General features: G+C 38.5%; 1 protein-coding gene across 11 annotated transcripts in view; it reads left to right on the top strand.

Moving 5' to 3' along the window:
• Inpp4b (inositol polyphosphate-4-phosphatase type II B) overlaps positions 1-15,884 on the top strand; it is a 762,101-nt gene that overhangs the window by 635,993 nt on the left and 110,224 nt on the right. For all 11 annotated transcript variants that reach the window (XM_052167328.1, XM_052167331.1, XM_052167337.1 and 8 more), the window contains one exon: positions 9,824-9,989. In XM_052167328.1, coding sequence (XP_052023288.1) covers positions 9,824-9,989 — 166 coding nt within the window. The remainder of the gene's footprint in view (positions 1-9,823; positions 9,990-15,884) is intronic.

Here is a 15,884-nt window from a genome sequence, read left to right as displayed (position 1 = left end):
ACAATGCACAGATATTTGCCATTATTATTATTAATTTTGCTTGTTCTTATTTTTTAAATTGATAAAAACTCACACTCTGTAAACTCAATTCTAATTCCCTCCTCCAAATATTTTATCTTGCTAATCATTGTTGATAATTATGTAGCATTCTCACTGATTTTCTCCAGCAAACAGTGTTCAACAAAAATCTCCGTAATCGCCATAAAAAGAAAAATCACTCAGCAGTCATAGTAGCCATGTCATATCATATTCAAAATGTTCTTTACCGCTGACTGACATAGGAAACCTGGAGAAAATGTAAATAATACAAATGTCTTTAGAGGTGCTAGTACATTATTTGTGACATAAGTTAGTATTATTACTTTTCTTATTTAGTTGTTATAAAAGTACCAGGATTGATTACTAATATAGTCAACACCAGAAAGCAACTGTTTTGAATGAATGCAATCAGGTTTAAGTGACATACAAAAATGTTCTCTGATGACTTAAGTAGGCTTCAATTTGAAGATAAGATTGCACAGGTCCATTTGGTAAAAACTCTGCTGACTTCGCTTGGCGTCCTGAAGTTTACTGTAACAGTAACATAGCTTGAAGCCTAACAAACATCTGAGAAGTGAATACATCTTGGTAAATTATTCTTGAGTCCATTTTAATGCATCTAACAATATTTTCTTTGTAATCATGAAAAAGAACTTCTGTTAACCCTACATTGTGTGTGTGTGTGTGTGTGTGTGTGTGTGTGCGCGCGCGCGCGCGCGCGCGCGCGCGCGTGCGTGTGTATCTGTTTCAACTAGGTTTCTTGAGAGAAACTGATAACAGGAACATGGCTGATAATTTTTAAGCAGATATAGCAGAGGTTGAAATTGAAATGAGCCATATAAGAAAATGCCTGTTATTTGCTAAATTTTAGTTATTAAATGATTGAATGCTCTACAGGTTTGTTTTCCTAAAGAGTTAGCAAACAATGAAACCCCAATGGAATATTTAGAGAATATTTCATGGCAATATGTGCCAGGAAATTGACTAGCAGAGCATCCTTCATCTTTCAGCCAGGGAAGATGACATATTGTATTATCTCTGTACCCCGCTAGAACAGATGCTTCTAGCAGCTGGGATCCCAAAATTAGTTTGTCCAGAATATGAAAGCACACCATCTAACCAAACTATTAGGCTGTCCCAGATTTTGTGGCTTCAGTAATTACACCATTCTCTACAACACTGTGGTTTAATTCCAGCATTACTGCATTGGTGGGTTTGGAGCTAAATCTGGCTATTCCTAGTCAAATAAATAGTTTACTTGATCTTTAAATCCTGATCCTTTATAGTGAGGCACACAGCCAGTGAAACCGTTCCATTTATTGGAAATATCCTAAACTATCATTTGACATTGAATTACATTTCAGCATTCAAATTACTGAACTGATGTCTGCTTCATGTTGTACCCATGAATTAATGTTTATTCTGGGAACAACAAGTTGCAGGATGCCCCTCAAGAGAAGAATTGCTGTAGGAAACATGGATGCACACTGCACATTTCCAAAAGCTACACATTTGAAAGTTTTTACCATAGAAAAAGATCAAGGTTTGAGAGAATGTGTATTTACTTGACTTAAATATTAGGAAATGCATGCACATTGACACATTACAAGGCACTGCATCTCTCTGTATAAATGTTGTTCAAATATAGCAAGGAAATACAAGATTTAAAATTAGTCATAAACCTGATTTCATAAATAAAATGTAATCTTTCCTAAGCTAGCATACAGTTTCTTTTCTGTTTCATGATACATGTACTTATGTTCAAAGAAGAAAATAAATGAGTGTTATGTTTAGAACCTATGAAGTCAAATCCATAGTAATATTCATATCAAAAGTTCCATTAATCAGGTCCAAATACAATCTGAAAATTAATGAAGGCTCCTCTGTAACTCAGTGATGCCAAATATTTTGCTTTAGAACTAGATTTCTATAGATGGCTTTCTGAAAGAGTTCTTACAAATGCTATGCTGTGCTCTTTGCCTAGGGATGTCCGGGACAAACACAAATGTTTACATTTGTGGGAGTGCTGATAAATACACTTATATTACCCTAAGTAGTGGAAGCTCACAAAACAATGTTCAGGACAATCCACATTCAGCCAGGTAACCCCATAATCAGGTAGCAGTAGTCTGCATTCTGGTTGCCTCCTGCAGTCTGCCCTGTCCACCCTTTACCTCCTCTGTAGTGACTAGAAGTTCAGAGTCAATGCAAACATAGTGGTGCCTATACGAATTGATATTCAAAACCTATTTCTCTCTGTTTTCTTACTAGCTAGAGTTATGTTATATAAAGCCATGACATAAAAAGGTATTAAACCCTCTTTATTCCTTAGAGGTAAGTAATCCTTATAGTCAGCCTGACACTAACTAACACATGATTAAGTGTCTTCATCAGCAACACCCTGTAGGTTAGAAATCTACATGCTAGAATATGACCATTCACTTCTAATATTTTTAACATAGCCATCACATGTATTTACATATACTTTCAAATTTAAATGATATTGCTTACTAATTACTCTGGGATCCCATCTACACATAGCCTATGAAATTCTGAATTATAGGAAGTTGCTTCTATTTCCTTTTAAAATATTCTTTGTGCACCTAATAAACTTCTAAAGGAAGTTTATTCAATTTCTTGTTCACTATTGCTTTATCAGCTAGCGAAACAGCTTGTAAACCAATGGTGATCAGTACACAGTTATACGGTAAATTAATTTCCTTAAAAATTAGCCTTCAAATTGTCACATATTTATCTTATTATTTTGAGAAATATAAGATTTTAATTTCTTATAATTATATGCATATGTCTACTATATTTTTTAATATTAGAACGCATTAATTCTTTTACAATTTTTCTTCTCCAAGTGATGAGACGTCCCCAGGTAGCTCCTCCACTCCTTTGCTTCAAGATTTCACAGCTTCTATTAACATTTCTGAAGCATATTATTCTTTGTCAGGATAAAATTTTGTGAAAGTTGCGGTTATTATTTATGATTTCATACAGTCATGTTAATGCATTTTGATCAAATCCACCGAGTCCCATTTCTTCACCTTCAGTTTTTCCCCTGTCCCTCATCTCACTTTTCCACCCCTTCTTCATGTGCTTTCTCTTCCTAAAGTGCTGAGACTACTTAGTGCTTCCTGCAAGGGACAGCTACCGAAGCACGGGCAGCCTTGCTTCTTATTTATTGATGCTCCAACACCAAAATGACTATTCTACTCCACGCCCCACTCTTAAGCACTGCAGTGGCTCTTCATCCCTCAGCAGAGAGACGGAAAACTCTAAAAGTCCTGCATCTGAGATGACTGCACCAAGGTCTATGAGAACTTCAACGTCCTAGAAATTTGGTGGTAGCAGTTTTCATTCTGCTTGGTATTCCTCAGATTATAAAGTCCTGTCTCTTTTTAAAAATTCAGTCATTTTAAATAAATATTTCACTCAAAGACATTCTTTCCCTTGTCCCACCTTTTTGCCTTCCCTCCCTCTGCCACACTATGCAACAGTCTTGTTTTGTGATTAAAATGAGGTCCTCGGAGCAGTCACTCCCAGCATCAGAAAGAGCACAAAAGAGCAGCCTAGCTAGTTAGTCCCTACATGGCAAGTGAACATAGTCTATCTTTTGTTTCCTTGATGGATGGGAAGTATTCCTGAACCTCTCCAGTTCATTTCACCCAGGAGATATGTGCTTGGAATACTCAGCCACTATTCAAGTCTACAAAAGGCGATTAAGCAAAGTTCATGGCTGCCCATTAAAATGCACAAATGTTCTATTAAAGAAAAGAAACCCCAAATGAGATCTTTATGTGCATGTATATTCATGAAATCTTGGTCTAACCTACATTTCCTCCACCTATGGTTAATGCTTTCAACTTCAGTCCCTGCTTTATAGCACTTAACATGCAGTTTAAAGGTATTGTTATGTGTTAATGTGGGGGAAAGCTGATTGGATGGATTGGTCAAATCAAGCAATTGTCATACTTCAACTCCATCTGAGCTATTTTATTCTATTATATTTAGTAATGGTGATATTTTTTTCATTTGCTGTTTACATTAAATGCAACCATATCTTTGGGAATACTATCACAAATCTTCCATTTATTAGTCTAGTTTCACATATTTTGATGACTGTATTGATTTGCACATGTCCACCTTATAAATGTATTAATATCATCACCCCAGGTGCCTTCAGACATCAATACATTTTATAAGAAAAAATGAGATTTTCTTCCACGGAGAAATTACTGATGCTCCTGAGCTGAGTAAAGGAACTGCTGAGCTGTGCACATAAAGTTGCCTGGTTATGACTGGTTATGTTAGAATAATCTCAATTTAAGTGAAATCACCTGTAAAAACAGGTGATGACAGTGGTCTGAGGATATTGAGATGTGTAAGAAATATGCAACTTTTCATGAAAAGCTAAAATCATTGAGTCATAGGGTGGAGGTACATGCCTTTAATTCTAGCACTCAGGAGGCAGAGGTACACAGATCTCTTAATTTGCAGTCAGCCTGGTCTACAGAGCAAGGTTCTGGTTAGCTAGGGCTGCACAGAGAAACCCTATCTTGAGAAGGGGAGATGAAATTATTAGTATGCAAGTGGAGATAAAACTCGGCATGCTTCACAATAGAAATATAGGTTCCTCCATATCTTTGTTGTTTAATACTAACCAAGCACATAACAGGTGTCTGGTGAATATGTGTTATCTATTTTAACAGTAGGTTTTGAGGGCCACGGGGATAGTAGCCTTAGAGTATTTTTTTAAGATTAGAGAGAAATGAAAATCATCTTTGTCTTTTTGGCTCTACAAGAGGCTCTGGACTGGGGCACCAGCTCGGGTGTTTCTCTTTCATTTAATCAAGAATGAGTAAATAATCATGCTGATGAGTGGAGGTGGCTGAAGTACTTGTGGCCAAGCTTAATTTCTACCTGACCGGGAGACAGACAGATAATAGGTCTGGGCAAGGACCCAAACAAGAAGAATGAATAGAGAATTCATTCCTCGCCAAAAAAGGTAGATGACTATCTGAGACTATTAGTATGAACAGAATCTGAATCTTGAGAAAAGACCAAGAGTAAATGACAGACTCAGTTTGGTTGTTGGGACAGGGCAATTAAAGAGTGTTCACTAGCAGCTGAGTTGATGAAGCAAGAAGGTCAAGAGGGGGCAAAGCTGGGAGATCGTATTCCAATGGATGCCATGAATCTTGGTAGTTTTTAGTGGTCTTACAGAAAGTGATAAGTGTTTGAGCCCTATATACCTTGGGTCATGTATGTGCCTATAGAACATCTTATGTGCAACTCATTTTAATTAACAGTTTAAATTATCATTCATAGAGAAGATCTCCCAAGCCTTAGAAGGAGCAAAGATTTTTACTGTTAAGGAACATGGCTGGTCTAGAATAAAATGCAAAGAGGAGTTGAGGCTAAAATTGACCTTGTTAGTTCACTGTGTATTTCTAATCAAAGATCTTGGTAATGTGCTATGGCCAATGAGAAAGTATTCATGGACACACACACACACACACACACACACACAATTTTGGACATCCACATCAGTTCTAGTTTCTTGCTCATGAAAACGTGGCCTCATAAAAGTTGATCAGCTAAGCATTACTGAGTTGTCTTTTCAAAGTTCTGTATTGATCCAGGATCTTTCTTGATGTGGCAGGGTTCATAAACATGTGGCATGCTGAGTCATCACTCTGCTTTCTACCCTCATGGTTCACTCTGGCAGCTGTAATGCTCTCCCTGTTACATCAAGCTTTTTCAATTACGCCACTGGTTTTGACCTTTTTGTTAGCTTGTTTCCTAACCCGCAAATAAATAAGGGCCTAGATGAGCACCTAACTTAGAATGAAATAAATGCTACCATAGCTTTCTACTTGCTTGGTACCCTCAGTGACTTGAAAAAGTTTACAGCCACTTCGCCTCTCAGGAGAAAGGTAGTCATGGAGTCTCCGTGAAGGTTAATGGCCTCAATTACAGCTCAGGCTCCATTTAATAAGGGCTAGACAGTAACCCAGTGCCCTTCCATTGCTTCTTCACAGTAGGACAATTAGTACTAGTTCTGGAGAATGGGCTTCCAATTTGTCTCTCTGATAGGAAGTCCTGGTCTTAAAAATTCTCTGGGCACAGGAGAGCTGCACAGAATTTGAGTTTCATTTAACACCTCTGGCCTGAAGAGAATAGAGAGATCTGAGCCCTTTGGGTTAGTGCCCCATTGCTATCCTTTCTGTGTCTTCTCACAAATCTCTATCCTTCTCTGCATCTTCTCACGAACCACTAGCCAGCCTTTCTTCAACTTGACAACACACTGAAGTGCACAGTATGATTGCAGTGGAGAACAGAAAGGATTGGCCACCTGACATCAGCAATATAAGTTGAATGAGCCTGGCTCACAGACTGGCATGACAATAGCCGTGAGAATAAGAAGGTATACTTGTTGGTCAGTGTCTTCTATGTGTGTTTGCAGATCTAAATGGGTAGGCTCCCTTCAGAGAGAACTCAGATACCCAAGGACTCCTTTTAAGAATCTTGCCAAGAAGTCTTTAGTTGCCTGCTTTCAAAATGACTGCCTAGAGTTGTTTCATAATTGAATCATCATCTTCTGTCCCTGCTCTCCTTGCCTTTCTGTACATCCCGTTTATGGAATGGATATGAGTCCTGTCCTCCTCTTCTATTAGCCAAGCCATTGAGTTTGTTACCTGATGGACATTTGTGGAAGTGCTTTGTTCAGTTTCGCTTTCCTGATACCTTTTATATCAGACTGTGTGTGACTAGTCTACTCTATGTTAACTAGTTTGTTACTGTTAACTGTGGCATCTCTTGGTCTCATATTCAATCTCAGATACTTGAGGGCTAACATTAACACTGTGAATGATATTTGTCTCTCTGAACCTGCATGGGAGCCTCTTCCCTGACTCTGCTCTATGTGTTATGGTTTGCCATCAATATCTGGGAACTTGTTAGAGGAATCAAACCTTTGGAGTCAAGAAACATGAAGTTCTAGTTCATTTGTGCCACATTCATGGTGAATATTACTATTCCTCTCTTGTTTAAAGTTCTATCTCTCAGAACACTAAGTCAGTATCTGGTAGCTTTTAACATTGAAGTTAACTAGTATATGCATGCTAGGTGAATATAGACAAAAGCCACGCCCCTCTTGTTTCCTTATGCCTTTTCATCCCCTAACTTAATTCGAAAACAATCTATTGAGGGATAGTCCCTGTCCTATAGTTTGAAGGCAGAACTCTCCAAGAATTTACAGTCTGGCATTAGAGGGGGGCACAAATCAATAAGTTTAATCTGCAGAGACCATAAAGAGGGGGCAGTAATGAGCAGAGCACAGAGTTTCCCCAACTTCAGTGAGACGGGTCCTCTTTTCCACAGATGAAGAATGGAATGGATCTGCTCAGGATCTGCTGCTGAGTGTGTTCTAATAAAAGTTTGATTATCCACTTATTACATATAAGGACTGCATACAAGATAGTTCATTTCAGTCTCAGAAAATGTCCTCTGAACATGAAGAACTATGTATGTGACTTCTATTCCTCACATTTACTGCATTGCTAAGGGCCTTGTTCAGTGAACAAGCTCCTCGGGCCAATAACAGTGCCTCTGCTTGCAACTCAAGTCATGTTCTCTATCAGTGGAATCCTGTAATCTTAGGATATGCAAATGAAGAACCATATAGAGATGTGGATAGCAAATCATTTTCTAAGTATTTTTGTGTTCAGCTTTTCAGAGAATTGAGGGGAATCAGATCTTCTCTGGCATTTATATTAGAAAGGCAGCATGAATCCTCTAGGGACAAAACATATATTTTCTATGTGGGCAGCAGGAAGGGAATTAACAATTCGTCTTCCATGTGAAGCTAATCTGAAGATTTGAGAAGAATCTTTTTTTTTCATCTCAGTAATAGAATGTATTCCCAGGTTCCACTAGATTCATTATTTTACAGATAAAGTTCATGTAATAGTGAAGGTATATTTTGAGTAGAGGTCATTGAGTTAGTGAGTGGTAGGTAGGTTCCCTACTGAATCCAAAACTGAACAATGCATGGTTTTCAAGCTTCCTACTTCTTTTGCCTGGTATTTCTTATACACGTGAGCCCACCCCTAGGCAAAGCACCTGCACCTCATTTCCCCAGGCAGCATCCAGAGGATGACGCAACCCACAGACTTGATTAGTGCTTTAATTTCCCTGAGAGGGGAAGTCCTCTTGGTGCTGTGAAGGAAAGATCTGCCTCTTGTGAAAAGATTGTTATGATTACTTATGATTAATAACACACTTCCCAGGCAAGATTGTAGGGTGACATGAAGCAAGATTGACTCACTAAGGAAAGCGATCAAGGCTGCCAGTGGTCCTGCTAAATTTTAATAACTTCCCCCGAATGCTTTCACACAAGACACAGTGCATCAGTTTGCTCTGACTGCCCCATAGTAAAGGAGGTGGAACAAGAAATATCATCCCAAATTTAGGTTGTAAGTGAGTCCTCAGAAATGAGGTGCTTTGCCCACAGTCTCCCATTTATGTGCTTCATAAATCCTCAAAATTACCTTTCTTTACTTTGTGCCTTTTTAATAGGAAATTCTGTTACTTTCTCAGCTATACTGAACAAATGTGTCTATACCCATGAGGATAGACTCTTCAACTTTTACAAGAGAACAATCCAATAATCCAAATTCAGATACAGTTGAATTTCCTTTTAGATTTGGCCTCTTCCAAATCAGTTTTCTAAAAAATTAACTTCGATGAAAAATGCACAATTTAAGGAAATATGTACACCAGCAATAGTATGCTAGCATTCTGTATTCACTTTATGGTAAACAGCCATTCAGGTTCTCTGAAATAGCTCAGTCATAGAGGAGGTAGCCCTTGAAAGAGTCCTCTCTTCATGGAAAAGGCCTCCAATCCCTCTGATTCATATCTGTATAGAGACAGAAGTCATTGCTCTCATCAGTGCCTGAGCTGTCTGTCAGACTTATGTAGGAAGAATTATAAGAAGGGAAACTGGTCTCCTCTATCAAAGTAACTATTCTTAAAATATTTATTTAAAGATTAATGCAGTTTTAATGAATCAATGAATCTAAAAATACAAGCTTGTCAGAACTGGGGGCACCAGAAGCGAAGAGTTCCCTTAGTGATGTGAGATGTTTTGTAGGAAGTGAATCTTTGAGATGACATCAGTTATGTAGCTGCATCACACCAAACAGTGCACCCATGAGCAGAAGATCTAAGGATCTGGTTGTCAGAACTGTGTTGAGAGTGGGGGAAGGGAAGTTTGTTAACAAGGGAGGCAGATTTTTAGTTTAGGCAGATGAACATATTCTAGAATTAGATGTTGGTGGTAGTTATGCAAGAATGAGAGTATTGGTCATGATATATCCCCAAGTCTGCAAGGTTTGTCTGTTGTACAAATGCTGACAGAAGAACAAAGAATTCCTGATGTATGTGACAGCCATTCTTTAAGATATTATTGTATCTTTGCTTTTTTATTATGTGGATAAAGAAGACATATCTCTAGCAAACTGTCATACTTTATGCTCAATTATTGGTTAAAATTGCATAATATTTTATTATTTCAAACATGTTATATTAACTGAAGAATTGATGAAACTTAATTTTGACTTTCGCAGGAGAAAAATGAATTTGGGGGACTCTCTTAATATCTGACCCAAATAGTGAAGATAATGTAGTTGTTCACTCAAGGCTCGGCTGCTCCTCTAAGATGGTGAATGATGATTTAGTCCTATCTTAGTGACTTTCATACTGTCTTCAGGATAGGGTGTGGGCCAACATGGGGAAGAGCCTGAACTGCATCATCGCTAAAGTCGACAAGCTGATTGAGGGAGATGGTCAGAATGAAGAAGGTGCCGGAGGCAGCAGTAGCAAGGATGGAGAGGCAGACCCTACCCCGGAAGATTCCATCACATCTCATCCAAGAGGTAAGAACTCATTTTTCAACAATCATTGGCTGAGTAAAGAACATGATGAAATCGTGATAAAATGAGATAGAACGAGAAGAGTCAATAACATGGCTCTTTGATGAAAAAGCCAAGACTGAACTTGACACTGCTCTGGCATGGATGATGAAAGGTTTTTGGTCAAATAGTGTCAGTTATGACTTCAGGGCTGCTTGCCATGTTTATTTTTTTCCGTTTATTATATGAACCTTCTTGGAAGATGGCCACTGTAGCCTTCGGAGCAACCGTTCTTAACCTGTGGGTTTTGACCTCCAGCGGACCATTGGAAAAAACTGACGTTTACATTACAATTCATAACAGTATCAGCATTACAGTTACAGTGTAGCATTAAAAATAATTTTATAATTGGAGGTCACTACTGCATGAGAACTGCACTAAGGGCAGCAAGCATCGGGAAAGCTGAGAGTCACTGCTGTGAAGTGGGAGACAGTCTCATCTTCTTTTATAAGTTCCCAAAATGGTAGTTGAGAGATGATTGAGCATGTGCTTTTAATTCTTAGTGACTTTTAAGTATTTCAGAACATGATATTTCTTATGGTTCCCGAACAAAATGCAGCACGATACAGACATTTTACATTATTCTGAGGGCATTTTGTTATTCTAAAGCATATAAGAAGGCTTGATTATTCTTGTATTATTCTGTTATCAAAGCCTAATGCTGTGTTTCAGGCATGTGGGTACACAAAGAGACACATAGACATCTGCATATTTGAGTGACCCTATATGTGTATGAATAGAGGATTGTACAGAGAGAATCTAGGAGAAAAGGTTATAAATTGACAGCTAAATAGATCCTAAATAGATTCTAGCTAGTTGGATAGTTAGAATCATAGTTGATAGGTAACTGCATTCAAATATTTACTATATTGGTTCCTTAAGTAGCAAGTATGATAAGCATTTTAATAATATTTATGTCTTTGTGAATAGTTTTGTTATTTTGTAAATGTTAATTTTGTTAATGTTAATAAGAACAAAACAATATTGCATGTATCTATTGATGTTAGAAATTCTATTACAACTGGCCTAGGATTTTGCTGGGTATCTTGTACTTGAGGGGATTAAAAGGCAATTCTCTATTTTGACTTCTAAAATCTTTTTGTTTGTTTGTTTTTTTATTAGACATTTTCTTTACTTACATTTCAAATGTTATCCCTTTTCCTCATTTCTCCTCCAACCCCCCCCCATCCCATCCTCTCTCCCCCTGCTCGCCAACCCCACCCTCCCAATGTCCTGACCTGGAATTTCCCTATTCTGGAGCATCAAGCCTTCACAGGCCCAAGGTCCTCTCCTCTTAGTGATGTCCAACAAGGCCATCCTCTGCTACATATGCAGTTGGAGCCATGGGTCCATGTGTACTCTTTAGTTGGTGGTTTAGTCCCTGGGACCTCTTGGGGTACTGGTTGGTTCATATTGTTGTTCCTCCTATGGGACTGCAAGCCCCTTCAGCTCCTTGGGTCCGGTCTTAGTCAAAGTTTCTATTCCTGCACAAACATCATGACCAAGAAGCAAGTAGGGGAGGAATGGGTACACCTTCCACATTGCTGATGATCACCATAGAAAGTCAGGACTGGAACTCAAGCACGTCAGGAAGTAGGAGCTGATGCAGAAGCCATGGAGGGATGTTACTTACTGGCTTGCTTCTCCTGGCTTGCTCAGCTTTTCTCTTATAGAACCCAAGACTACCATCTCAGAGATGTACCACCCACAAGGGACCCTCCCTGCTTGATCACTAATTGAGAAAATGCCCCACAACTGGATCTCATGGAGGCACTTCCCAACTGAAGCTCCTTTCTCTGTGATAACTCCTGTCTGTATCAAGTTGACACATAAAACCAGCCAGCACTGGTCCTTCCTCTAGCTCCTCCATTGGGGACCCTATGCTCAGCCCATTGGGTAGATGTGAGCCTCCACTTCTGTATTTGTCAGACACTGGCAGATCTTCTCATAAGACAGCTATATCATACTCTTGTGCAGCAAGCAAGTGTTGGCATCCACAATAGTGTCTGTGTTTGGTAACTGTATATGAGATGGATCCCCAGATGGGGCAGTCTCTAAATGGCCTTTCCTTCAGTCTCTGCTCCACATTGTGTCTCCTATCTCCTCCCATGGGTATTTCGATCCCCCCTTTTTTATTAGATATATTTTTTATTTACATTTCAAACGTTGTCCCCTTTTCTGCCCCCCCCATAAGCCATTTCCCCTCCCCCTGTTTCCCAATCAACCCTTTCCTGCTTCCCTATCCTGGAATTCTCCTACACTGCAGCATCTAGCCTTTCCAGGACCAAGGGTCTCTCCTCCCTTTGATGTCCAACAAGGCCATACTCTGCTGCCTATGTGTCTAGAGCCATGGGTAATACCATGTGTACTCTCTTGTTGATGGCTTTGTCCCTGGGAGCTCTAGGAGTACTGGGTGGCTCATACTGTTGTTCCTCCTATAGCGCTGCAAACCCCTTCAGCTCTTTGGGCCCTTTCTCTAGCTCCCCATTGGAGAACCTGTGCTCAGTTCAGTGGCTGATTGAGAGTGTGCCCCTCTGTATTTGTCATGCATTAGCAGAGCCTCCTAGGTGACAGCTATATCCAGCTCCAGTCAACAAGTACTTATAGGCATTGATAATAGTGTCTGGGTTTTGTAACTGTATATGGGATGGATCACTAGGTGGGGTAGTCTCTGGATGGTCTTTCCCTCAGATTCTGCTCCACAATTTGTTTCTATATCTCCTTCTGTGGGTATTTTGTTCCCGCTTCTAAGAAGGACCAGAGTAGCCATATTTTGTTCTTCCTTCTTCTTGGACATCATTTGATATGTGAATTGTGCAAAGAAATGCAAATCAAAACAACCCTGAGATTTTACCTCACACCAGTCAGAATGGCTAAGATCAAAAACTCAGGAGACAGGAGGTGCTGGTGAGGATATGGAGAAAGAGGAATACTCCTCCACTGCTCAAGGGATTGCAAACTGGTACAACTACTCTGGAAATCAGTTTGGTGGTTCCTCAGAAAGATAGACATAGTGCTACCTGAAGACCCAACTATACCACTCCTGGGCATATACCCAGAAGATGCTCCAACATGTAATAAGGACACATGCTCCACTATGGTCATAGCAGCCCTAGTTATAATAGTCAGAAGCTGGAAAGAACCCAGATGTCCCTCAACAGAGGAATGAATACAGAAAATGTGGTATATTTACACAATGAAATACTACTCAGCTATTAAAAAGAACAAATTCATGAAGTTCTTAGGCAAACTTGTGGAACTGGAAAATATGATCCTAAGTGAGGTAACCCAATCACAAAAGAACACACATGGTATGCCCTCACTGATAAGCGGATACCAGCCCAGAAGCCTGATCCCCCTTCTAAGAAGGACTGAAGTATTCACACTTTGGTCTTCTGTCTTCTTGAGCTTTGTGTGCTCTGTGAATTGTATCTTTTCTTGACTTGTAAAATCTATTCTTTGGGTTTTTTGTTTGTTTTCTGCTTGTTTTTGTTTTTGTTTCTTTAGAAAAATAAGTAATAACTAATTATTGATGGATATTTTCCATTGTTTATTTATTCACTTAACATCCCGATGGTAGCCCCGCCCCTTCTTCTCAGTCCCTCCCTCACACAGCCCTTCTTCCTTCACTCCTCTGAGAAGAAAGAAGTTCTGCTGGGTACCAACCTGCCCTGGCAAGCCAAGTCACTGCAGGTCTAAGCACATCCTTTTCCACTGAGGCCAGAAAAGGTGGCCCAGTTACAGGAAACACACCCACAGGCACAAACAACATCAGTGACAACCTACACTCCAGTTCTTGGGGGACCCTCATGAAGATTAAGATATATATTTGCTACATATGTGTGGCATGCCAAGGTCCAGTGAATGGATAGTTCTTTTTTAAATTATTGTTTTCCCAATTGATTTGCTTGAAGTTCATCTACTCCTATTTCATCATGTGTTCCATATATCCATATATCAGTGACTATATATATATATATATATATATATATATATATATATATAAAATGAGTTTTATACACACACACACACACAAGTGCTCATTGTGCCCACGCATCCACTTGTGTGCCCTCTACACACACACACACACACACACACACATAAAATGAGTTTTATACACACACACACAAGTGTTCATTGTGCCCACGCATCCACTTGTGTGCCCTCTACACACCCACACACACACACACACTCACACACACATACAAGATTTAATAAAAAAAAAAAGAGGCCATCAGTTTGAAAGAGGGTTCTATGGGAAGCTTTGGTAAGAGGAAAGGAGAGGGAATAATGATGTAATTATAATATATTCTCAAAATTAAGAAAAATAATTTTGTATTTCTATATCTCCTCACATGTTTAAATGATAGAAGCCTTCATAAATTCTATTTGGAAGTAATATCATTTTGGAGTTTCCTTGTGTCAATGGCCTATCATCCTCTGTTGTACATCACAAAGTGAATAGGCAATGTTCTGTATCTTCACACTAGGTCTATATCTCTATGTGTAGACATTTTCTTGTTTAGTAATATTATACTTACTTTTAAATTATTGAACACAGTAAGTCTCAAACTTCACATGAATTAAAACAGAATCTTGTCATAGTTATGTGCTAACTTTCTTCAGTTAAACATCTGAATAACTAAACAGCTGCATTGGATAACAAGTATGAGCCAGAGTCAGTCGTGTTCTAGAAAACAGAATTGTTTAGCAGAACCTAAAGATCAAAGATACAGAGTGAATCAGGCTGTCTCTTTAGGGTTTTTCACTGCACTGTTATTTACAACAAAAATAATGGATATCTGATTTTGGTATATGTTGAAACCCTTCAAACAGCCCATAGATGCAAATAAAGTTCTGAAATATTTGAAATGACCCAAGTTTTTTCACATCTGGTATTTAACCAGGGCAATGTTCCTGAATTAATATTATACTTTTAAAAAAATACAATGAAGCTGGAGAGAAGGCCCAGTGGCTAAGAGCTCTGACTGCTTTTCCAAGGGACTGGAGTCCAGTTCTCAGAAGTGACATGGCAGCTCATAACTGCCTATGACTCCGTTTCCAGAGCATGAAACTCTCTTCTGGTTTCCAATGACATCAGGTGTGCAAACATATGTAAAGGCAAAGCAACTATATACATAAAATCATAAATGAACTTGTAAAAATTCCTATATATTCCCAATCTGATCACCCTCTGGGATGGTTGTAGTCAAGTGTAATGGGAGCTAACTGGTTTTATGTTTTCCTTATTTTCACCTGATTGCACAAATACTCTTGTTTTACATTATTTTGTTTGCTATGAAATTTTTTTAGATGGTACTATTTAAAGTATTGTGAAAGGTTGTTTAATATAGAATATGATGTCAAATAATATCTAAGTCAAAGATTTTGTTAATGTTCTACCTTCTGGCCAACATTATGCAGAGAGTATCTTCCAATGAGGCTATTGATATGAAAAATGATATTAACTTCTTAACATACATAAATATGTATCTTGCAAATAATTCTGTGAATAATAATATTTAAATACATTTCAGGTGATATTGCTTAGGTAGAAGGAATTAATTAACTAAGTCCATTGGTTAATGAAGATACATTTACCTTCTATTAATTTATAGCCTCCTTGATAGAGGCAGATAGCACTTTCAATTTCTATACTGACTTGTCACACAACAAATATGGTACAGAAAGATTTTGAACTGATAAAAAAATTAAGTAAAGCTATGAATTTGGTCCATGCTGCAGTGCATATTATTACTGATAAGTATAGGTGAGACATGTGCCTACCTTTCCCTAATTCATACTTAATAATCATATGGGCAAAGGCAATACATTATAAAGTTTGCTTAGAAAGAGCAG

Source organism: Apodemus sylvaticus, chromosome 21 (assembly GCF_947179515.1).
Source record: "Apodemus sylvaticus chromosome 21, mApoSyl1.1, whole genome shotgun sequence".
NCBI lineage: Eukaryota > Metazoa > Chordata > Mammalia > Rodentia > Muridae > Apodemus > Apodemus sylvaticus.
The sequence above is the reverse complement of the archived record's forward strand: the minus strand, read 5'-3'. Positions and strand labels throughout refer to the sequence as shown.